This window comes from Dermacentor silvarum, chromosome 6, assembly GCF_013339745.2.
Source record: "Dermacentor silvarum isolate Dsil-2018 chromosome 6, BIME_Dsil_1.4, whole genome shotgun sequence".
Taxonomy (NCBI): Eukaryota; Metazoa; Arthropoda; class Arachnida; order Ixodida; family Ixodidae; genus Dermacentor; species Dermacentor silvarum.
In genome coordinates this window covers 14,335,758-14,361,857 of record NC_051159.1, presented here as the reverse complement: position 1 = coordinate 14,361,857, position 26,100 = coordinate 14,335,758, and the positions used below count along the sequence as shown (strand labels likewise).

General features: G+C 43.5%; 1 protein-coding gene across 1 annotated transcript in view; it reads left to right on the top strand.

Moving 5' to 3' along the window:
• Positions 1-2,150: 2,150 nt before the first annotated feature.
• The window catches only part of LOC119455294 (F-box/WD repeat-containing protein 8), a 45,753-nt gene continuing 21,803 nt past the window's right edge, over positions 2,151-26,100 (top strand). The window contains exons 1-8 of the mRNA XM_037716689.2: positions 2,151-2,862; positions 7,193-7,297; positions 10,891-11,055; positions 11,785-11,873; positions 19,111-19,265; positions 21,845-22,035; positions 23,943-24,161; positions 25,178-25,305. Coding sequence (XP_037572617.1) covers positions 2,410-2,862; positions 7,193-7,297; positions 10,891-11,055; positions 11,785-11,873; positions 19,111-19,265; positions 21,845-22,035; positions 23,943-24,161; positions 25,178-25,305 — 1,505 coding nt within the window. The 5' untranslated portion in view covers positions 2,151-2,409. The remainder of the gene's footprint in view (positions 2,863-7,192; positions 7,298-10,890; positions 11,056-11,784; positions 11,874-19,110; positions 19,266-21,844; positions 22,036-23,942; positions 24,162-25,177; positions 25,306-26,100) is intronic.

Here is a 26,100-nt window from a genome sequence, read left to right as displayed (position 1 = left end):
GTAGATGGGGGCTTCTGTGATGAGGACCATGGTGTGCTTGGTGCAGATTCTGTTGGGACACAACAGTAACACATGAGATACAGCACAGATTAGCCAAACTCATGTAGTGTTTTCTTTTTTGTTTGAACCAATTATGCTGAACCGTAAATGTGGAAAAACGTTCATATCTCCTACAAACAAATGACATGTGTATACCAATACAGCCATAATACCAATACAGCCAATACAGTATATATTAAGCATATTTGTTTCTGAACTTGGTGTTGTTTACCTTGTAGTTACAGCCAAAGTCCACACAATGGCCTTGTTGTAGCAGGAAGTAGCTTGTCTTTGGTGTGTGGAGTGTGTTGCCTTACACTGGCGCCATCCTCTTTACTGCATGCCTGGAACAGAAATTTTGATTGCATCAGAAATTGAAAAAGCACAATTTTGCAATATGAAATGCAAGAAGGTGAGACATATATATTGTAATGGTTTTAGACTGCATAACACATGCAAATGCACACTGTTTGTTCTAGGGTGCTTCATCAGCGTGTTAATTAAATATTGGTACTGTCCATAAGATCACAAATGAGAACATTTTCGCGCCCATTTATACACTAGAAGAGATCACACTGCTGGTTTCACAAGCAAATGCAAAACAAACATGAAGCTATTAGAACTGCTGCATTGTTTTTCTGCACGAACGTGATGCACCACTTCATTACTGCAAAAATAAATGCCCCAAGGTAAATCAAACGGAACAGCAAGAACACTTGGAACCAACAAGTACGAAATATGGGTAAATGACCATGCGTGCAACTGTTTAATACATTAAATTCAGTACTTTCACTTCAATTTACCAAAGGGTTTCCGGTTTTGTGGACGAAAGAAGTTGCCGGCGGAATCGAAACAAAACATATATATATATATATATATATATATATATATATATATATATATATATATATGTGTTGATAAGGCTACTCAGTCGCCTACGGCCACGGATACAAAGAGATGAAAAATGTGACGGGCTTTCCGATATCGCTCTCTTTTTTTCGTGATTGTGTTTGCTAACGACGGCCTCGCAAACAGCAACGGAGGGTCCTGACTGCCCATATGTAATGCAGAATCTAGTTCGTCAATTTGTCTCCGCCTGTAAGTTAACGAGACGAATATTACATAACGATTCAAGCAGCAGCGATGTTAAAGGACTTACCGGTATTGCCATCCTCAGTCGCAGCAGAATCCGGCTCCCGTTGCGATGCATACACTGTTCCGCATGGCTCACGATCAAAACCTAGCTTTCTGCTTACATCTCCGCTCGCAAACCCGTCACTTCACCCCAAGTTAAATAACGCGAGGTGTCGAAGCGCAATAAACTGGTTTTAGCACAAAATAAGCAACCACCATAAGTGTACGAACCAATGAATCCGTGCTTGCCGTGTACGCGAAAATACCGGTAAAAATTTCAAATTCAAGCCAGAGGTCACGTGAGAGATCGATGATGCTGAGCGTTATTTTGCGTTTACAACTGCAAAAAAAAGAACAGAGTTAGTGCTCAATAGTACAATCTCTAATTAAGAATAATAATTTTGTACCCTTTGTCAATTAACAAAAACGCTTCGATAAGCGCGGGAGAAAGTTTGTAGGTTAAAATTGCGCTTATTACGGCGCCTCTAGCGGGAGCTACTGAACTCACTTAGGCATTTTTCGAGGGGATGTACTACGCTTGTTTTGTTAGCAGCGATTTTTTCGCCCTCTGTGGCCATTTGGTGAACTCGCGAGTTTCCGGGGCCGTTAACATCAAGTGCCTCACATGCTGCCCGCCGCTCTTTCCACTACCCAAGTATTACACTCTAACCGGACCACGCGGCAGGCATCTAGTAAAGGAGGCATTGGTTCAACTTGCAGGGCACTGCTAGCGAGGCTACCGCGGACGGATGCAGTTTCGGATTCTGATTATTCAGAAAAATGGATAGAAAATGTTGAACTTTTCTCAAATGGCTTTGTAGCCTTTAAATTAAACATTTATTTTTGGTGACAAAGCAGTGATTTGGCATGAAAAAAGTCACACCAGGCAGATTGCACATTACAAGCACGTCATGCTGCGGGTTGCCGTTGCGATTTTACTGTAGCTTAGCGCATTTTTGCAAGGACGTTGCTCACAATGATGTGACGCCTAGCAAACATGGCGCTTTGCGGAGTGCTCGAAAAACGCAAAAATAATTTATAGCGGCTGGAACATCGTAACATCGCTACAGTTCGGGTTTGCAGCATTGCCTTGCAGCGGAAATGCTGTGGTTGAAACGCTTGTGCATTGTAGTACAAGAAGCATTTAACGTGCACAGAGATTACACTTGGGAATAGGTTTCGCGCTGCTGTTGGCCGAAGATGTTTCTTTAATGTAGAAGACGTTTCAATCATTTTATGTTCACGATGTTCGAACTCGAGCACTTCAGATCGCAGTGGTTGCAAGAACTGAAAGTAGACACGGCTCGAAAGCCGGTTGGACATGAAGGTGGTGTTGTCATCGAGGGTCTTCGTGCCGACGGCGCAAATGTTGACGGCGAAGATCGTCTTGTCGGAGTTGATTGTGGTGATGGTGGCGCGCGCACTGTCAAACGTGCTGCCAAGCGGCGATTCGTCAAACTCGAGTCTAACACGCTTTGCCAGGAGCAGCCTAGAGCCTTCGACATTGCGGACCGCCTGCTTCAGGGCGAAATCCTGACCGACGACGATTTATTCGGGAAGTGCGAAGAAAAGAAGCGCGCTTTAGGTCACACGACGAAAGTGGAGTGCTCAGAATTGTCCGCCGTGCCTGCTTGCCTGTCTGTAGAGGACGCCTGCTCATCGCTGGTGGACACTTTCATCAATGATTTGGTGATGAGCATTAAGATTTCACACATTTTTGGAAGTGTGATGCATATTTCTCTCACGCAATGGCACGGTCGAGCGGGCTGGAGTCAATACTGTACAGTGTGTCAAATCATATATAGCCATAGTCAAACTCAATTCATATCGGCCATTGCTACAGAACATCTTCAAGCATATTTGACTTTTCTATAATAACGCTGATTTAGCTGTCATATGACAGCCCCTGCTCGTGCTATGCTACAGACAAGCATAACCCCATCATTGCTTAGAAACTACTTTAGCAAACAGCAACACCAGTGGCGATAAGTTAGTCCGTAGCGTGCAAAGCAGATTTCAGGGAATAAATGTAGGGTGCAAGTGTGGATTCGTTTCCTGGGGCTGAAAAAAAAAAAAAAGAACCATGTTCTTGCATTAAAAAACTTTTTTGACATTAACCGAGAAAGCCCAAACACTATTCCACGTTAAGCAAAATTAGAACTTGTTTTGTTTTGCCACAAAGTGTATGTTCACGCACACACACACACAAAAAAGAGAAAAATGAAATGTTTGAGGTACAATACAATTATTATATTAATTATTAACTAGTAATTGCTTTGCCAAGTTATCCGGCAACTGAAGTTTTGCTCCAGCATGCAAAAAATGCTACTAATGTCTTTTATGCTAGTGTTCTCTCACTCAAATCAGTATATTTAGCAATCAAACTTAGCGTATCAAATATGATACATTGGGCTTTGTGGGGTCGCAAGGGTTGCCGCCCACACGATGGATTGCATCATACTTACAATGAAGGCATGGGAAGACACAGCCTAGTGTGAATGGAGCATTGAAAACACATTGCAACAAACACAGCCCCTGCTCGTGCTATGCTACAGACAAGCATAACCACACACACCAGCAACTGCACTAGCTGACTGTGAGACATGTTCACTTTGTTAGTTGCTCCTTTCCTACTAACTTTCATTATACTCACGTTTTGACGTTGCCGTTGTAACATTGCTGAAGTTAATTGTGTGACTTAAATTAGCTAGACCCATGCTTTTGTTCTGGTTACCAAAATTCAGACTTGTCAACAACCTGTGACAGTTTACTACAATATTCAAATTATGACTAAAACAAGAACAAAGCAATTTCTAGTTCAATACCAATGAGCTGCTGTATCACACGTTTGATGCATACCACTCCCCTATGCTACTACAATGCACCTGTGCAGCGTGAAAAAAAAAGGCAATGATAGAGGAAAGAAGAAAGCTGTGAGAGTGCAACAGCTAATGTCAGCTAATGTGCAACATATGTTATCAAATACGTTCTGGGGTCTTATGTGCCAAAACCACAATATGATTATGAGGCAGTTGTAATGAGGGTATCTATATTAATGTTGACCACCTGGACTTCTTTAACATGCACCCAATGCAAGGTACACAGGCAATTTTTGCATTTCGCTCTCATCGAAGTGCGGATGGCGTGGCCAGGATTTGATCCCGCACATTCTCGCCACTCATTTAACCGCTGAGTGCGTAATTTCGCTCCTGATGTTAGCAGTTATAGCTGCAAGCAAAACATACATTTTTGAAGTAAACTGAAATAATTCTTCATAAATTATGCCTATTAATATCTTTAGTGGTATACTTTATACTCTTGCCCACAAGCTATTTTTTTTTTGTTATGTTAAGATTATCAAACAAAGTTCAGTTATCGTCATGACATTTAATCACATTAAAAGTGCACATGGAGCAGTAACTTCAGATATATTGACATTAAGAAACTTAAGTTCCTTCACACTTAATGGTGTTAACCTGACACATGTGTGAGATATATGCATAGATCTTGTTCACCTGGAACTCTGAATTGCACAATAAAATTTCCATTGACACCATATTAAATTCACTTTTACACACTTTGATCACATAAACATACAGTTTGTTCTGCAAATTGCAGCCTTTTAATGATTCAAACTAAAAAATGCGAACCTTTAATATCCTTCTTCTCTGGACTGTCGTCTGGTCAACATGATGCAGACAAAATTTCTTCCTCTAGTGGCACTGTTTGCTGTGCTGTCCAATGTAGGATCATGCACACTTTGCATTTCGATTACGTAAAAAAAATGCAATGTTGGTAGATTTCAGAGAGAATAGAAATTGCCATTGTGACAATAGCATAACTTACAAGGCATGTAACGTAAAGTTCCTTTATTGGATAATACCAACTTTGATGTTCTGAGAACAGATAGTTGCTACTGAACCTTGTAGCACTTGAAAGCCCTCTGCCAGTCATTCACTGTCTCAGCACTGGGTTCTTATGTTGTCTCCGTTAAAGCCACAGGACATGCTGGACTGCTGAAACATGCTCATAAAGAGGCATTGTTTTTCCTAGTTATGCAACCTATCCTGTAGACCATTTTTCGCAGGCTGTGCTGTTGTGCCACTGGGTATATGATTATTCTTCTTTGCCTCTGTGTAGCCCTGATGGCAACATAAAAAAATAGAGAGAAAATGCGTTATCGGGCAAGAAGCAGCTTTATTCTTTATTCAGTGATTAGGCTGCTTTGCCAGAAGGCATCAAGAAAAGAAGAAGTAGTTTATTGATGTGAAAAAGTAGAGAGGTCGGCCGGAATATGGAGCATCTGGCCTGCTACTCTACGTAAGGGAAGGGGAGGAGGGGAAGAAAGAGGGTCACAATGGGGGATGATAATGGGAGGAACATCAAATTAAGCAGGGGAGTTATAAGCACGAAATGTGAATGTATCCTCATTCACAGTGCACCCTTGCTCAACTGACAGTCAATTCCACTGTGTCAAGGTCTTTTCTGGCCGAGTATTCTCTGATTTTGCATCCATGATCACTATGCACAGATACCTTGGTGGTCTTGGTGGTCTTAAGTAACCTTGCATTCCAAGTAACTGCGTTTTAAGAGCTCCGCTGGGCATTCCAAAGCAGTGCAGACGGCTTTTGGAAGATAGAAGAGTCGCAGAAACTAGGGGAAGAATAAGGGACACACCCGAGTTACAAGCATTGAAAGTTGTAGAATTGTCATCTTGTATATTGAAAATAGGTTCAATTTGTGCACACTTCGCTCTAGTGGTGCTGACAATGTTCAGGTTGTGCCAGCGCAGCACATTGCGTGCACTTTTGAACGCAGTGCCAAGGTGTGAGACATCGTTTGCTTGGCCTAATGCTCGGTGACCTGGTCAGCCTATTGTGTATGGCCATGTTTTCGGTGCAATGAGATATTTTACTTTGTTTTTAGTTTACGTTGAAAAGGTGCCATATGGTGCTGCACCATATTGCACCATCAGCCAAACCATCTGACACAGCATGAGCATATGTGCACTTGTGGCCGTATGTTTTTGGGACAAATGATAGCAGTGAGAGGGTACGCGTAGTTGCAGTCATTGGGGGCTTTTGGGATGCGGTCACAAGGGAATTTCAACCCTCAGGGGATGAGCCATCAGAGGTGACACGATGGCTGAAAAAAGCATCTCATCTTCAAGAAGCTCGTTACCATAGAAGATTTTATGAAAGAGGCATAATCTAAGGTTCTTTCGGCACAATGCGAGGTTGTTGAACTGAGGGACTTGCTTCATTGCTTAAGTGCTGGAATTATTAGAACAGACTGAAATGATGGCACGCGCAATACTATTGCAATTCTGAATAGGTTTGAGGTGGTTTGTTACTATAATTTGTCCCGGATTCCAAGATGAGCAGCCATATTCAAGTTTAGGTCAGACAAGTGTTTTATACAATTGAAGCTTTACAAAAATGGTAGCATGTGAAAAACTTTGGTGTAAGAAACATAGTGTGTGATTAGCATTGCTAAATCTATTAAGGGTGCCAAGATATTTATATAGAAGGTGATAGCTGTCAGTGGCGCTCTACTAAAATTGTAATCAGCATGTGAATATGTTGTGCTTGCAACAAATTGTAGCCTATTCCCGCTGTGTAAAAACATCGTTGAAGAGTTTAGAGGGCTCTGAAAATGCCCTGTGTGGCAACAAACATCACTTTGGTGAATGTCGTCATCAAACGGTTGCACTATGTCGCCAGTGGATGCAGAGGTTCCCTGAACCAGGGGCTGTGCCACGTTGCAACAGGAGACTGTGTTGAAGGAGTGCGCTTTTGACGCAGAGAACCGAGGGTGTTGCGGTGTAGCACACCTCAAACTTGTGAACCCTGCCTGAATCGAGCAAACCTTGAGTGCACTGACATATTATTATAGTTTATCGTGTTTAATTATCAGTAACAACTGGCTGCATGAGGTTGTCATACTCCACAATAACTCTGACTTCTCATTAATATGATAAACATGCTGACACATTTTCTCTGTCTTTTATTTTTTACAGAATGAAATTACTGAAATTCCATTCTTCGACACTTATCTTCCTCGTGAAGTGGCCATCGACATATTTAAGCACCTGGACATCGTTGATCTCTGCAGATGTGCTCAGGTGAGGTTTCTAGTTGGCAATTGTGCCAGTTACAACACAAGGAGCTTTTTAACTGACAGTGGCCCGGAGCAGACCACCATCAGTTGCACTATATATATAGAGGGTGTTTCAGCAAACACTTTCAAGTTCATTTCAAGTTCATTTATTTACCACATACATGGAGTTTCACATAAGTGGTTGAGACGAGGGAAAAAAAGCTGCATTAAAAACAGCTTGACTAGCCCCACGTCCCCGGTTTACTATGGCAGCATGGCAGTAAAAGAAAAGTACATTGAAGACAGCCTTTGAAGACAGACTTTCAAAAATTTTTAAAGGTTGCCTATGGCAGATAGCACATTTCTAGTTCATGTGCTGGTCTACTCGAAGAGGCGGATATTACTTGTACAAAAAATTGAAATGCACAATGGGCTAATTAACAGAAATTTGCTAATTAAGTTTTTAACTATTACCCTATGTCCCATATTGCAATTTACAAATTCTAGCCATGGAGTTTGCAAAGCAGATCCACTTGGAACAAATTCTCAGGATGACACCAGTTTTAAGATATTAATTCCCAAACTTTGCAGAGAGATGCATTGGCGTTCCAGTTACTTGTGTGCTTCAATGCATAAAATAACGTTTTGTTAAGAAATAACTGGAACGTTTGGAATGATTGGAAATAACTCTCCTCAAACCATATCACGACGCGATGGACTTGAACACACTACAATTTGAGCATCTTGGCGATCTCTGGAATCGTTATACCCTGCTTGTGGTGGCCAACGAATGTGTGGCGCGACTCTTCAGAGACCATTCTTTTTAAAAGACGAGACACCAAGAACAGTACAAATAGCAGTTCTATATCAAAAAAGCACAAGGAACACAAATTGAATGATGTTGGTGCTAAAAAAAATGTCGCAGTTTCGCCCGAAAGGCAAAGCATCAATTGCGATAGCAAATTAGCAGAAAGCTATTCGGAGTAGGGGTAGTAGTTTTATCGGCTGCATAATCTTGGACACATTCACTTTCTAACTGAATTGACAAGCGTGGTGTCATCGCGCACAAGCAAACATGAATAGATCAGACTGAATGACCGCAGACAACGACTGTCAAAACGCTGGCAGCAAGCACAGCCGTCGCAGCGTGCGAAAAATCGTGCGGTCTATCGCTTCAACGGAAACTGAGTGGCGAATGCACAGTGCATACAAAGGTCAGAGCCGTGTGGAGATAAGAGACGGTGCGGGCCACCGCCACCACAGCCAATGCAAGCGTATTTGTTGGCAGAGTAAAAACTGCTCCCGCCCCCCCTCCCTCCTCGCGCTGCCTTGCCGCTTTTTTGCTTTCGCGTGGGAGATTGCGTTGCCAGTTCCCCTTGCGCTCGGTTGCAAGATACGCATTTGGTGCCGTAGCACAGCGTCGCCCCGCCTCCCTCCCCCCATACCCCCACAGCCTTTCGCGCGACGGTCGCGTTTGCTTTCCGCCGTGCGTTGTCTCTCCATGATAGCGTGCGTTCCCCGCGCGCTTTCACTCGCGCATACGGCGCGCGGCGACGATTTTATCGCCCTTGGAATCTATACGGAACCTCACAGCGACGGCGATGACGACGGCGGAAATCCGGTTGAAGTGTCCATATAATTGCTATCGCAATAAAATGTGAACAATATAAAATGAAATAAAATTCAAAGTGCGTTACAGTATTTTTCGGTCACCCTGTATGTAGACGTACTCCCTTCTTCTCTCGTTATATATGTATATAACGAGAGAAGAAGGGTAACCGAAGGGCTCGATTTTGTTAATCATGACCATATAAAGCCAGCAGACAATGATGCCAAGGAAAGGATTGGGAAATTAGCTGGGGTGAAATTGACATGTAGAAAATAATAAAGGGAAGTGAAAGTGTACGAAAAGATAACTTGCTGCCGGTGGGAGCCGAACCGACAGCCTTCGCATTACATGTGCGATGCACTACCAATTGTGCTATGGCGACGGCCATCAATCGGTCCACTAACTTGGGTATTTATGTGCACTTGATCTAGCCCTAAGAGTGTTGGTTAGCGTCACTCAGAGTCATGGCGGGCGGATGTGAAACATCCTTTTTTGGCTAATGGTGTAACCTAAACACGTGAACTTAGGAAGGCATATATACATACACACACACACCTCTACCATGTGACAAGCTTTGCACGCTTCTCACACATTTTTCCACTTTGACACTCCTAATGCCTAACGCATTGAAAAAATTTTAGGACTGCGTATTTGATTTCTGAAGAAAATTAGGTTATTGCAGAAGCTGTGACCGCTGAATGACATAGGAATAGTAAAAGTAGTCACAAATAAGTTTGTGAGTATATGGCATTGAAATGTGTATTACCCATAAAAAAGGAGTTACATTTTGGGAGCATGGACTCGAAGGTAGGAAAATAATTAGTGGCTGAGAAATGTGTCAGAACGCTACCACTGAGCACAGCATTGATACCCTCAGACACCATAAAGCTCTCGCACAACAGCATGCGTGTCTCAGAGAGTTGGTGTTTGGGGACGAACGCAACCGTTCGAGTACGAAAACGGGGAAAAAAAAAAAAAAAACCTATTGAAAGCTGAGAACATGAAAACAACATTGTTGCACTGAAGAAATAAACCTGGCATTTCTCCCCTTGTACATAAACAGAGCTTTTTCAATATGTTCCCTTGCTGTGAAAGTGACCGTTCAGAACGATTGCTTATTTACACAGCTTTCTGGGTATGGAGAATACAGATCTAATGAAGCCTAAGCACAGGGAAATCAATTTACTGTGCACTGCAGCTGCTGTGTAACTGTGAGCCCTTCTTTGTCAGTCTCCACTTGCTCCTCTTCATAGTCCAGAAAAGCTTGTCACTTGTGGACGAACAGCCAGAAAGTGGTTGATGAGAATTCATTCGTCGGTAAACACAACATGCTTACTTTTTATGTTGATGTGGATGGGTGCCCCTACAAGATGGCGCCACTGACCAACTTGCACATTCTGCAACTCTGGTACCTCGGGTGTGCATGCACTGAGATTCTCTTTCTCTCCATCGGGGAACATGGCCCGGCCCATTCTCTCACTCTTTTACTTTATGTAGTAGTTTTGCACGAATGCATATATCGATCTGTTTGTAAAATGATTATGTTTTAAATGTAATTTTGCTCGGGACCACATTTCAATCACGTTCAGATATACCTGCCATGGTGGCGGCTATGGCATGCGAGTGGCTATGCGTTGCAGAGTACAAGGTTGCTGGTTTGATTCCCACTCATTACAGCTGCATTCCAATTGGGGCGGGATCCTGAAATGCTTGTGTGCTGTGCTTTGGGTGCATGTTACAGAACGTCAGGTGGTTGAAATAAATCCGTAGCCCCCCACTACAGCATCTCTCATAACCCACTGACCAGTTCCGGGACATCAAACCCCATAATTTAATTTTAATCTTCAGATAATTCAAACATTTGTTAACCCAAATTAGAAACAACTTGAGCAAATAACTGTGATCCATAGAAGTTTGAATGATGTTGGGTGGACCATTCTTAAGTTCTTAGCATTAGGTCTGGAACAGCCTAGCATGGCAGTTAGTTAAGTGGAGCTCTTTGTCCTCAGGTCAGCCGCGGCTGGAGATGCGTAGCAGACGACGAGCTGTTGTGGCATCGACATTGCTGTCGGATGGGATTTGCAGATGAGACGGTGACAGCAGAAAAGACCAACTGGAAGCACTACCTCAAGGAGCAGGTGCAGAGGGAGTCTCTTCTCAGGCACAACTGGAAGGTCTGTTTCTTGGTGCTTCATGCACCATCCGCAGCCAAATAGTACTTACATTCCACAGACAATGCTTATGCAGAACATTTGGGGATTAGTTAAGGCATAAGCAGGGAATTGTGGATGATGGCTTGGTGTGGGCTGGTTGATTTCATTCTTGTGGGCTCTTAGATTTCTTGTCTGGATCCTGTATTTATCCTGAAGAAGTAATTGAAGCAGTTCAACTCATCTTTTATCGCATGATATGAACCTGTTGCGTGCATCTACTGATTTAAAAATTGAGACTGCCTCCATTAGGTTGCCAAGTGTCTTGCAGAAGAACTAGTTTCACAATTAGACCCACTGCAGTGGTTCGTCAGCCGTGGCGGCTGCATACAAAATGCAGCAGAGTGCAAAAATGCTCACATGTCGAGTTTTTTTGCAGTATTGAAATTCTAGGTGGTCAGAATTAACTTGATACATGTTAGCACGGCAAAAAAAAAAAAAGGCAGACACCATTCTGCCTTCTTACACATGTATAAATTTAACTATAACCCGCTAATATAACCTTCAAGTTTTAATGGTCAAAATTGATTCAGGGTCTTTGACTGCAGCAGCTCTCATTGTTCCTGCATTGCCTTGGGACGTTAAACCTTATCAGTCGATTACAGATTAATTTGAAAATTATGGAAATATCTATATACAGCCTCGTAAGATGTATCACTAACAGAGATTCTTTCCAAATCTCGTGATTACCAGAATCGCATTGGACGGCTTTATGAGCTGGAGTATTCAAGAGCCGGTGTGCTGTCAGCAGTTGACTCATCGGAAGACTTCATCCTTGCAGGGTTTGTAAGCACACTGATTGTATTATGTGTGTTAAGCTAGCTGCAGCAGCTTGCCATAGGTGGTTACATCAAGAACTTGATTTCTCTTTGTGACTTTATTGCAATGTCTGAACCTAACCAAGCCTAGCCTAGCCTAGCCTAGCCTAGTTTAACCTAACCTAACTTGAGCCTAAAGCTAAGTATAAACCTAAACAAACCAAACCATACCAAACCTAACCTAACCTAGCCTAGCTTAGTGAAGCGAAACATTTGAGACACTGTGGTCACATTTTCTAAACTACAGTTTGTAAGCTGCACTACCTTCATCAGTGGTCTACATAAAGGGGCACTGCAACACGTTTTGAATGCACTAAGGAAATGTTGGCGATTTGTAAACAGTGCTACCATGAAAGCCAAATATATTCTGGTAGCTCACAATCTTACTACTATGGGCCCCCTCTATGATGTGTTGCCTGTGACATCATAAGCTACGCCTACATAAACCTGATTAAGTTGGATTGAAAAGCTGTCATCGGGATCATGTAACTGCTAGTGTGTCGGCCTTAGTGAGCAATGAGGTGAGTTCGGTCAGACTGCCTGCAAGGGGTGGGTTGACTCACCCAACCCGCTTGGCAAGATGCATCTAAATGCGTTCTGGTCGAGCTGAATCAGCACAACTTTCGACTTGATTTGCTCGCTTCGAGTTCATGTAAACGAAGCTATAGACTCGCGTGACATCTAATAAACGCCAGCCATTGGACGATTGTTCATGACGACGAGTTACTTCTGAGCTTAAGATCACTGCATGCATGCGCACTCCACCAAATTTCAAGCAAACTGGGAAGTGTTGCTTGTGTTAATGCATCCCACCCATCCTGTCACCCATCCTGACTGCAGCCTTGAAGGGCTACCATTAGTTAACTGCAGAAAGAAAAAAAATTTTGACAGAACTCACCTTATGACGATGGGCAACGTTAATGCAGTTGGCATTCAAGAAATGTAGCGTCACACTGTATTGCCGAGGGCACCTGTATTTACAATATGTAGTGGAAGAAGCAGGCAAAGAATCTTAAGGGCAATAATACATGCATGAACAACAGCGCCACCACAGGCCACAGCGTCTACACTTTCGAACATTACATAGAAAGTGTCATGAAACACGGCCTCCCAACTCCAGCTAGTTTTGTAGTTTTGTCCTGCTGATGCTGTATAATTGGGGTTCAGCATGTGTGACTTCAAGTGAACTGCAGTGCTATTGCATACGCACCTATTTCAGGTGTAACACTTTTATTCATTGTCAGCTAGAAGAGCAGGTGTTGTTACTTTTATCAGTCCGACATGACCCGGGGAGAGCACCTGTAGAAATTGAAAAGCACCGTGTAAGAGGTCAGACACTGGCAGCCTGAAGTATTCAAATAATGCTAATTGTGTTAATAAGAAAGGCGCAATAGGCAGAGAGTTGCTATTGGCAGCACTCCAGCTGAGAGGAAACATTCATTTGAGGGGGAATGGGGAAATGTACATGTCACACTCTGTTATTAGTCTTAGGTCCCTGTCAAAAATTTATGCAGGAAAATAATAATTGAAAGGCATCACGCTCACTCCTGTGAGTCTTCTTCCTCAGTTCTGAACAAAAGGTGTTGCAGGGCCTCTCGCAACACCTTTGCAACATGTGCATAGCCTGCATAATCGTTATGCAGTTTACATCAATTTTGGTTAAGAATTGTTGCCACATGATCCCTGAAATTCATATGTACCATGGCTTCAGCTTCTGCCAAGTCACTGAAATATTGAGTTTATGAAGAGGAAGCAACCTGTAGAACGTGCTTTCCAAACCAATTTTTTTTTCTTGTGATACCTCTCTGTGTAGCTGTTCTTCAACTGTTCCTATCTTTTCAGTTAGCTCAGTAGTTCACAAACATTGTCAGCATTATGCTTTTGCATTGTTGTATCTAGCAACATTCAGCATTTGGTTGCTGTTGATTTCTATAGTGGAACATTGTTAGCTTAAACAAAATGACATCTAGAAAGTCGGGCATGGGTGCATAGTTGTGTCTGTCTCTGTACTTATTATTTTAGTCACAGTTAACACACTGTATCATAAACATAGTGATATTGCCAACATTTATAAAATGCGTTAGCATTAGAGCGCTCGTGTGAACAAAAACCCTTCTGTCATTTTGTCTGTCAAAAAAGAGGTGAGAGGAATGGAAAGGATAGGCGGCCAACGAAGGTGGAAGGGGAGGAGGCACCTGACGTCACCAGAGCAGAAGCGCTCCATGGGTAGGGTATCAGAGGTGCAGCGTGGCTGGAGGGGAAAGCTTACCTGCCAGCCCTCTCGACTGTACGGCACGCCCATAAATCTGCTGAAACGCTGCCCCAACCCCACCGCAATAATACACTGCCCTAAAAGACCACGTTGTGCAGCACATTTCCCTAGTAATTGGCATTATGTGCTAAGTAACTAGCCGAAGTCCAATTTAAATCCGAGCCATTTGTTTGTTAAGGACCGCACAAAGAGCGATGGAGCGAAAAATGTTAGGCCTAACATTAAGAGACAGGAAGAGAGCGGTGTGGATCGGAGAGCAAACGGGGATAGCCGATATTCTAGTTGACAAGAGGTAAAAATGGAGCTGGGCAGGCCATGTAATGCGTAGGATGGATAACCAGTTGACCATTATAGTTAAAGAATGGACACCAAGAGAAGGGAAGTGCAGTCGAGGACAGCAGAAGACTAAGTGGGGTGATGAAATTAGGAAATTTGCAGGCGCAAGTTGGAATCAGCTAGAGCAATACAGGGGTAATTGGAGATCACAGGGAGAGGCCTTCGTCCTGCAGTGGACATAAATATAGGCTGATGATGATGATGATTTGTTTGTAGACAGTGTAGGCCTAACTCAGTTCGCTTCAGATTGAGACGTGTGGTGAGGAGTGTGCTTAAGGCAAAGGTCTAATATGCATTGCATAATGGCCTGTTCTCTTAGGTCTGTTTTGCCACAATACAGTTGTTTTATGCGATGAAGCATAGAGGTCGCTTATACCATAGCTCGCCTCACAGCGAGTGGTAGAAGAGCTGCCAAGACCCAAGTGGTCCATGTCGCCCGCTTGAAATTGTTCACGTCAAGACAACAGGATTGACTTGCCCGGCGGGCTTCGTCTGCGACGAGAGGAATGTTGCACGCATGCGTGAGTGAGAAGAACGATGACCGGTGAACGTGCTTGCGGTCCCGGGTCGGAAAAGAAGAGGACGACGATGCTGAGTTGATCAACCAGCTGGCCGCTCTTGCGCTCACCTTTGCGACCTACAATAAATGGCCCCCTTCATCTGTAAGGGTGATAGATAAATGGTCTCCTTCGCATGTAACAATATGAAAAATGGAAAGCGGCCACTGTACATCTTCCTAAATTATACACACGCACCCGTCCCCAGTCACAACACGAACATGGAGACGTCAAATAACTGTACTGGCAGCCATTCAGAGCTGTTTATACCGTTGCTGTAACCAGAAAGAAAAAAAAAAAGAGACAGAATTAAAAAAAAAAAATGTTTTCGTCATTTTGGCAGTTCTCATCTGTCCGCTTGGCAAATCTAAATTTTGAGGTCTACAAATTGTCAGGTATGGGAGAGGAGGAAGCGCACCTCGTACGTGAAATGCAAACAGAAAGAACAAAAAAATAAAATGGTGATATGATGAGTACAAACTTTGCATGATTGAAATTTATTAAAAGGCTCTATGTAAGATTTGGCACACCTTTACGATTTCTATGAAATTGCCGTACATAATTTATTAGTAAATCATATTAGTAATCTATATGGACAACCAAGCATTATACTTGCTGCTGATGAGCTAGCTGATGCAATGAGCGCTAATGATGGGTGGTTGCTGGGAACATGAATCGGAGGGAAGCAGCGAATGCGATTGGACTTGACGGATAAAGCTCGGAAGAAAAAAAAAAAAAGAAAAGTGGAAGGATGTAGTTGACGGTTCAGTCTTGAAAATTTGGATAACATGACGGGAATTAGCAAGTGTGGTGCAGCTGCACCAGTTGCACCCAAGATGGACTTGCTGCACCAAGCTGTGCCAAAACCATAAAAATAACTCTTATTGCACCCTAGCTGCATCAAACACTGAGCGCGACTGCAAAGGGTTTGTGTTCAGGCCACTTTTAGAGGGTGCATGCAGTAACTAGATAAATTGTCTTGGTTGCACTGACTTCATCCTCGTGATATTGAGAGTCGCTGCTGTAGTCAAGTATTGTGCTTTTCCAGCCTGCATTCTACTGTATTTATGGATGATAATGCGCAGCCGTATTAGCACACCTGCAAACACGTGTTCATATTTGGTCGGGGACTTATCAGTTACATACCTTCAGACCTATAATGTGAGACACGGTGCTTGTGACGAACACTGTAGCTGCACACAAGTCATATTTGAGGCGAAGGACACTCGGTATAAAGCCATTTGAAGCGCCCATGTACATTTGTAAGAATGTTGCCGCTTTTTAGAATTCTAATATATTCTTGCATGGTGCACTAGATACTAGCACCAAGAGGAGGTCCCTTTGATGCAAAGCTACACTGCAATTCACGAGTTACCACATCGCAGCTGCTTTAAACACGCGCAAAGCATGCTAGTAGAAGCCTAACCGCAAATTTTTTGGCCATGCGATAGCTGTCACATCTATGCCAACAAGCCATAAAAATAAGATGTTTAACGTAGAAATGTAGGCGGAGAGGAGCGAAATGCACAAATATGTTTGTGCCGATCGAGACTTATAAAGCATGAAAGTACTCACACTGGAAACCTGACTGGGTTGGCCGTGGTGACCAGTGATGCCGATAAGGAGATTCATTATACTGCGTCAAGCCCACCCAGTCATTCACGGCCTTATACTGAAGCCCTCCGCATCACCACATCCATGGGCAGACAGCATGCTTGTAAACTCTCAAAATTATTACTGCTAGCTTACAAAGTATTTTTAGATAAATCATGGTTTGAAATATTGGAAGAATGCCTGCATCTTGTAAAGCAACCTTTTAGCCAAATGCGAATAGGGCTGCAGGTATACTGTCGCATATCTGTGTGGCTAGTGTAATGTGGTCCTCGGCAGTAGTACACAGAAATTGCTATAGCATATGCTAGAGCTGCACCGGAGAGCCTGATTATTACGCAGAAAAAAAAAAGAAAAAAATGATACATTGATGCATGCTCTATAGTGTTCATACAGATTTTTGTTTGTGCTTGGGCATCATACTTCTGCAATGAGCTGCAGGCAGAAATGGAAATTTTGCTCAAAATGACCTTACCACACCTTAATAAGTTAGAATACTGTGATTTTTTTTTTTCAATTTGAATGTCTGGCACTGTGACGAGACCCAAAATACTGTTAGAGTTATTCGTTAGTTCAAACTATGGGAGCTACAGTTATAGGGACTTCTGGTACACTAGAAATGTGTACACTCCAGGAACTACAGTGGAATCTCGATGATACGAATCTCACGAGGTCACGAAAAATTTTCATATTAGCCGAAATTCGTATCATCGAAACACAATTAAAACTAGCTAAATTATGGAGGGATGAGGGGATCAGATCGCGAAAATCGTGAGAAAAGCTCATTTTTGAAAACCACGCGTTTTGGTATCTGCAACGCCTAATCTACGCTGTATGAAAATGGTTTGGCTGAAAACGCACTAAAAGTGGCCGAAAAAGATTTATTCGTCAGCGCCCAGGGCGAGAAAACAGCTTTAAATCGCGCAAAATTACCGCAATTAACGAAGACATATCTCGTATTTCCCGCCACTGAGCGCCGCCATCTTGGTATCGTTCGAAAGCTCAAAGTTTCGCCGTTCCGCTTCTCAATTCGTACGTCGTCACAATCTTGTTAGAAACGCGCAAACACAAAAGAAGCGCGGGTCTGCAATAAGTAGTCACACGGGCCCTCCGATGAAAGCGGGCCTCCGATTGGCTGCCGGGCTGAAAGGCATCTCTCCATTGGTTGCTGCTGTGGCAGGGGCAAGATTGCAACCGCAGTTGTCTGCTTCGTAAACCACGCCGGCGTCCTTCACTTGACATGCAAAATTCGGATTACTGAGAGCTCCCAGGTTAGTGATGGATCGTCGCTCGTAGGAGAAGAAATTTCGGACGAGGCACGCCTTCCGAAAACGGACGCGCAAGCCTCCTACGGCAAGAAAAATACGGCGATTAGCGGGAGAAGCGGAGGAGCACCCGACTGAACGTGCTGCGCTATCTTACACCGTGTGACTACAGCAGCGAAACCGGCAATCGCCCTGTGCCATCGGCACCGATAACGCAGTCGACGGAAGATCCGCCAACGGAGGCTACCCGCGCCTTGGCGTATGGCCGCGCGAATCAGCCGAGATAGTATCTTGGTAGACATAGCTCGCTGCGACTACGCAAAATGGCGCCAACACAAAGAACGTGGCCCGAAGCACAGCAGCCACTGCGTCCGATGGGCGGCCGCTGAAAAGGAGGAAAAGCACAAAAGCGCCACCGCTTCAAACTCTCTTCGCGCCCAGTCGCGGCCACCGCGCTGTCCGGCGCCGCGTCCGCGCCTCTGCACCAAAAGAGAAAGGGAGAAAGCACGTGACTGTGCGCTGTTCTCTTTCGCGACCGTCGGCGGGGCGGCGTTTATTCGTATCAACCGACGCGGGTCGAAAATCGATTCGTAACAACCGTTCTCGAGCACGTTGCAAAGTAATGGGGCTCGGCCGGGACCACGGAAAAATTCGTATCATCCGGAAATTCGTATTAGCCGTGATCGTATCATCGAGATTCCACTGTAATACAAAGGGGAAGGGCTAGAGTAAAAATTACGATAACTTATTTCATTGGTGCTGCTCCAAATTTAAAATTTAGTGCTCTAAAAATGCCTTTTTTTTCCCCCCTGTTAACCTGCTCCAAATTTGAAGTATCCTGCTCCAAAACCAAGATTTTTCAGCTCTGAAAATTGCTCCATAAGCTCTTACAGCTGTCCCACCCCTGTATTGGGAGGGAACTGAGTTACAACGTTTAAGATGCCTTCTCTGTGTGACTGCCTCACAGCGCTTCCAATGCAGTTTTTAATGTGCCAAATTACACACCAGTGAGGGTGTCAAAACTGTACCTGGCACCGTGGTGGAAAAACCGGCTGTGCAGCTGGAAAGCCAGACGGATGCTGCAACTTCAACAGGCAGCTGAATTTCAACCACCTCAGCGTACCCATTCCGGTTTGTAGCATGTTGTTCTTTCCCTCCAGGTATTCAAGTGGTGAGGTGCGCCTGTGGCAACGAACCAGCTCAGGTGTGCAACTGAGGAGTGTGATCTTGGATGGCACCATACATCCAAACAACTTAAACTACATCAGTTCGGTAGCCCTGGCCAAAAGCTGTTTTGTAGTCACCTATGCAGAAGGTGAGATATCTTTACATGTACATTGACAATTGAGCGTAGTTGTTCATTTCGTGAAACACTGCAAATTGATTGTTTTTATCTTTAGTGTGTATAAGTTAGCATACAGTGAGTGTTTTACATAACTTAATGAAAGTTTATGAAGTGGTGCATCTTAGCCAAATTGAGACCAAGGGCATGTTGTTTTTTGCCACCTTGACTTACTCAGGCCATGTTCTTGAAGTGTAATTAGTTACTTAATTAGTCAAGTTAAATTATTCAAATATTTGTTTGAGGGCATAAGTTGTACTTCAAAGTTGTAGAGCCTACTCAAAAACACCAGTGAGGTATTTTCCATGGCATTATCTTTGAACCACTTTTGTCTCATTTTTCATTTAATTACTTCTCTCCACCTAGCGGGTTTCCACTGAACTATATTATATCAAACACTTACCTTTGCTTCGAGTTGTTGATAAGTTAGACTTCGCCCTGCCATCTGCTAGCTGCCTGGTTAGCTCAGATGGTAGACCGGCAGCCCTGGAAAGGCAGTGGTTCTGGGTTGGAGTCCCGTACCAGGATGAATTTTTCTTCAACTGTGAGGCTTTTCTTTCGAGGAAACCGTATAGGTTTCCTTTCTAGCAATTGCTACAGTTAGGTGGGTGTCTCATTTTCCAATTAAAGTACAAAATATTGAGGCTACAAAGAATATGTTGATTTTTGTGTAAGACTTATATCGAAAGAGGAGGAACCTAGCATTCTTTGAAAATTCTTGGTGAAATGAAAATAGTTTTGAAAAATTTCCAAATATGCGACGCTCTTTAAACGTTGATACTTTTCTAAATTTTTATCTCCTACGGTGATGCATGTAACTTTTAGAAACTTGCTGGGCTGTGAGAACTTAATTTGTTCAACATTTGCGCTGAATATTGCCTGCTGTAGCACAGATACATGTTTTTAGAAATTGCACAGTGTACTGTGCAATCAGTGTTCGGTCAATTGCATTTTTTCTTGATGATGGTGTGTGGACGTTTTATATCACTTATTTATCTTTCCTTGTAATAGAGTACTTTTACATTTGTTCTTCATAGCTGGCTTTGTTTGTTTCCTGGCACCAAGGCAACATCCCGGCTGCAAAATTTCACGTGAACCTATCATCACGCATGCATCATAAGATCACAGCATGGCACATGTGGTCCTCTCTGTAATTGTTACTGATGCGGTCTGGCTCAACATTTGCTGGGTGGTTTCAATGCTTACTTTGTCCATGAATTAAGTCAGTGCTTGTAACTTCATTCATTCTTATGTCTATCTGGCAGTCTGGTTTGCATCGATCACCAGTGGTCTTTGTACGAGGCGTTTTAGCTGGCATTTGGCATTGGTACAGCTCGGACTTTGAGCGTGTTGTTTTGATGGCCCTAGTTGGCCATTCTTTAAATGTGGGTTTGACATAAGAGGGGGGGGGCATGATTGGGACTCCGCTGTGCTTATTATGTAGTCAAGGCTTATTAAACTGACCGCAGTAATTTGTATTTTAGCTTAATTCGAGCGAACTATAAAGTCTCAGTGAGAAACAATAACTTGCTAGAGAAGGAGCACTTGTTTAGTTCTAACGCGACAGTGTGCCACTTTAATTGACCCCCAGGAACTGGTCATGCCTTCCGCCTGTGAAGCCATCTGCTCCCGTTTGTTTTGCGTCATGTCACGCCCCCATATTCAGCAGTATGCATTGTCCATTCAGCCCAGCATTGAGTGACAGTGCTATCCATTGAGCTCAAGTCGCGTTTCAAGTGCAAGAAGCAAGAATACATTACAGACTACTGCAACCAATAAAAAAAGGATTTGAATTAGTTTATTTTACCACGGTTTCTAATTCGACCTTTCCGAAAATTCAACCACATCGTGTGGTCCTCAAGGGTCCTCAATTAATGGGAGTCTACTAGCACATATCCATGTTCCCATGAAACCAGTTCCCATGAAACCATGAAATACAGTTTTTGGACATTGATTTAGTTGTGTCCTAATTGAATTAAGAAGTGATAGCAATAATATAAAAGATAAATCACATAGATTTGAAGTTAGTTGTATCGGACATATATTTTATATCAGTGGCATGTAATTATATTGTCAACAATATTTGAGAAAATTGACGCTTGATTTGATTTGTGTTTGGCTATGTGATCGTCACTGTCAACTAAATGCGCCTCTGAAGTATACATTGCAAATACTGCGAGATGAGATAATCCAGGGTACAGCATTGGCATAACTACCTGCCACACGATGTTACATCTTCGTCTATGTGTTTAAAGTTAACTAAAGCAGCTTTTACCAGAACAAGCTAAAGGAGACAGTCAGGTACCTGAGGAGTTCAGGTACATGAAGATGCCACTTTGCGAATTTTACAATGGTATTTGAGTAAGCATAGTGTTTTGCTGACTTGTATCATTCCTATTTGATAGTAATAACTGATTTCAATATGGCATCGCATTGCTGGGCTTCAGATGAGCACAAAGGTCCTATCATCCATTATGCTCCTTTATTTGTTTAGTCCCAGTGAATACTTTGTCGTGTCACAGGAAGGTTCTATGTTGACCTGTGCCCTGCAGGGGAGGTCTGCGTTGGTGGTCTCAGTGGCTGCTCTTCATCAGCTGCTGTTTGTGATCAGACTATCGCCCTCACCGGGCCAGCCAAGGTCACAGCCTCCAAGCAGGACAACCACTTTGCTGCTTTCGGAGGCACAAACATTGCCCTCGTGGATCCAGCAGGTCGAGTCCAGTCGGTCCAACTCCCTACCAAGGTTAGTGGATGTGCACAAGCATTTCATAGCACTGAGGTTTATTATTATTATTATTATTATTATTATTATTATTATTATTATTATTATTATTATTAGTTTTCTTTTTACTGTGACAGCAGTTAATGAGCTTCAAATTGTGTATGCCATGCCCATTCGTCCTTTCCATTTTGGGATAACAATGGCTCTCATTGTCATCGGGTCTCATCCTCAGTAACACCATCACCATAGGGCAAAGAAAAACAATATTTTGCCCACTGCCATTGGGATTTCAAATCGTGATGCAGTGGCAAATGTGCAGTTGGAAGCTGAATGCATCGCTGTGTTATAATGCAGCTTTGCCAGTCGGTAATTTGTGTGTGTCAGAGTCTGTGTGCTTTGCACAGACTCTGAAGGATGCTGGCGTGTGTGCATTTACGTCCTTTAACCCTAGCTTGTCTCACGTTTCATTTGTCCACAATAGTAGTACACTACGAAAGGGAAATAATGTCGTTCACCCAAGAGTAGCATAAAACTGCAAAGGAAACCCATGCAGGTTACTCAGAAGAAAAGTTTCGCAGCCGAAAAAAAAAAAAAAAATCTGTCTTGGTTCAGGGATCAAACCTGGGACCAACACCATTACGCTCTTGAGCGGATGACATCTTTTCCTTTCATGAAACATTGCTGGCTTCTGCAGAAATGGCTTGCAGTGTAGTACATTAAGTTTAACTGGCAAAACCAAAGGCAAATGTGTTGTTGTTCGGGGCCAATCATCCATACGTATGTCACATTGTCCAAACTGTGTGTACAAAATCATTTGGTCATTTAGAACTTTCACTCCACGTTATACTCACCAAATTGCTGCAACCAGCATGTAGCTTGGTAAAATTGTGCAAGCCATTGTCTTACTACAATTCACCAACTACAGTGGCCCAGCTGTCTACAATCCACTTGGCATGTGGGCTTGTAGTTCTGAGTGTTGGTGTGGCATTGTAAAATTCACAAGAAATCTGAGTGCAAGAAAAAAAAAAAAAAGAACCGCACGCAGCACATGCATACACACAAGAAACAATGAAAATGAGTGTTGACTGGCAACTTATCCTTGAAGTTACACATAAAAAATGTAGCATTCCTAATGGATGTGCAGAAACCAGGTCATGATATAGTGACAGAATGAAACATGCATCACAACCAAATACATCTAAGAATGATATCTGGCTCGAGTGCAAGCATAGCCGATCCTCATTGATGTCATTCTTTTGTGAGTTTGCCATCCTTTGATCTTTTGCCATTATTTTTTTGTGACGAAGGCTGCATTCATACTAGCAAGTTGCAGAGGTCGCACAACCAACTTGGTCATTAAGCAACAATCGCAAATGGGAGCTTTGTTTCAAAGGCAGTGACGCTGCTCCAGTTGCTCATTGATCGTAATCAGCTCTGCGGCTGAATTTGCAAAGCTGCTGAAGCCGTCAGTTGGGAAAGCAATCCCTATCAATTGCCAGTGTGAATACATTTTAAGGGGTCCAAAGGTCGTTTGCATAGCAGTGTTTACCAATTTGCCCAACACAAGGTTCTTCTGACAATTAAGGTTATTTTACCATCATCAGGGTTGATTAGGTGTCTTCGGTGACAAAGTGGGTGCTTTGAACATGGTGGATAAAAATAACAACACAAGAAAATGAACATGACACAATGTTGTCCAAGATAGGCTTCGGGCGACACATGTAGCTTGACACATGCCTCACTTTATCATTAATGAACGTAATTATGATTTTTCACAGGGAAAATCTGTGTGTGCTTAGAAATGAGGGGTGCATTGGAATTGAAGAAGTCTGGTAAAGAAGTCTTAACAGCAGTGCTGGGAGTGATAGCGTGACTAATGTCATGACACATACTTGCATGCAATTAGCAACACCCGTCGTTTGTTTCAGGTCTCTCATGTGGCACTTCTCCCAACTGCGTATAGCCGACAGCAGCCACCTCTAGTGTCAGCTGCTGAAGACGCTGTGCAGCTGCATGCCGGAGACCAGTTTGAGGCAGATGGCCTTTCTCTGCATCATCTGATTGGTGCCACTGTCACATGCTTAGATGCCTCTGATGCTGTCATTGCCCTTGGGCTCACTGACAGGTCCGCTGTCAATGTTTTTCAGGTGAGTAATGAAGTCACTCAGCCAACTGTAGCACTTCTGTAAGTGATAGAACAGTGCACATTATCCAAAGGCATGCACATAGTGGCCATGAAAGGAAGGATCTTTAGCAAATGTCCTAGGCTTGACCACCTGCGAAAAATTTAGTTTGTGAGGTCTAGAGTGCTAGAGTGCTCTTTGTAACAAAGGACACAGCACACAGTAGTGTAGCATACAAAAGGTTATTTATTGATCCTTTAGTACAAGAATTCTAGCTAGCTGAAATGCAAGGAATGCGGTTCCTCATAAAGATACGCTTAGGAACGGGGGAAGTTCGACACACCATGCTAGGTTACTGAGCAAATGTTCGCCTATGCCCAACACCAATGCCAAGGTTGTTTGTGGGTGCAATACCATGAACAGAAGTGTGCTTGAGCGATTGTGTTTGCCCACACTAGTGCCATTTTCCTAAGCCAAGCAGGAGGCCTTCTGTGGTGACGGGTGTACACTGCATGCACTGATGTCCTACAGCTGAAGAGGAGGAAGCAAGTTCCTTTTTGTGCATGAGTTATTTGCACCATCAGGTGGCGCTTACGCCAGTAAACTTGCGACGTCTCTTATTGAAGCTGTATAACTACGACTCCCACCATCACATGTCATGTGGAGGAGTTGAACGTCAGGAGACGTGAGAGCCATGTGGGGGGAAGACTGTCATCAGGGGATGCAAGAGTCGAGCTTGCCCACAAGTTAAAGGGACAAGCCTCGCTGCAGATAGTGCACTGCATACGGCAGTAATTGCAGTGTTGAGCAATGCTACTGGAATGGCTAGGCAGTGCAGATGCAGCTATTAGTGCGCTAAAGGGGACGTGCATTAATTCTAAATGTACTCATGCCTTACACCCTTACTTTCAATTTTGAGCCAGCAAGATTCCTGTATGCATGACAAGTGATAGGACCCCATTTCTTTCTTTTCCTTCTCACAGTGGTAGTTATGGGAAGCTCAGTGGTGATGACACTGCGACAATGTCTTTGCATTGAAGGTTCCTCTGTATGCGGCGGAGAATGGACGACTGCTTGGCACGCTAACTAGCCACACAAGCTCTGTTCTATATGTCAACATTTCCCACTGTCCTGACAACCTGGTGCTGACCGGGAGCTGTGATAAGAAGTACGTGCCCTTTAGGATTACCAAAGCCTTCGGTTCTTGCTTTGTTTCGCTGCCATATCACGAACGACATGTTTCTTAAAAGCAGGTGCAAGCACGGCATACCTTTCATTGGAGCTTCTTTGTTGTACACAGTTGAACCTCTATATAACGAACTTCAGCATAATGAAATTCTCGTTAAATAAAGTACTTAAGTCTTTATAAATTCTTGTTCATAGAACACGATGTATTTTGAACCTCAATAATAAAGTGTGTTTATACACGATTTAAATATAACGAAATTTCACTGCTGCTGTGAAGGATTATTGAGGCAATAAATGGATACTGCCACGGGCACAGATCGTGAAACGGTTGATTTATGTGCAGTTGCTCACGAATGCACCTCAAATCATGCGCCACATGACCGAGAGCGGCTGCTGAAGTACAGCAGTAAGACCCTCTCGCTGTCATGTTCTGTGTAAAGTCCAAGTGCAATAAGATCTCGTGCCCCGCGCACTGTACACTGTGGGTGTGAGGGAAAGCACGCTAGGGGGAGTGCACTGTCTTCTTGCGCAAGCCGAAGGGGGGAAAGGGGCGCGGGGGGAGTATGTGAGTGCGTGTCTCCTCCTCTAGCCTGGCGGTAGTTACGCGTGGCTGTCAGTGCGCCGAGCGAATATGCAGTCTGCGTGCCCTGTCTTATCAGGTAATCTGCGGAGGGTGCAAAAGCTGGGTGAGCCGAGATGGCCGTTGCTACATGGGTGCGGTCTTCCTGCTCGTTTAGGGAAGGAGGTTGTGTAATCTCAAGTGGCGGAGATGCAT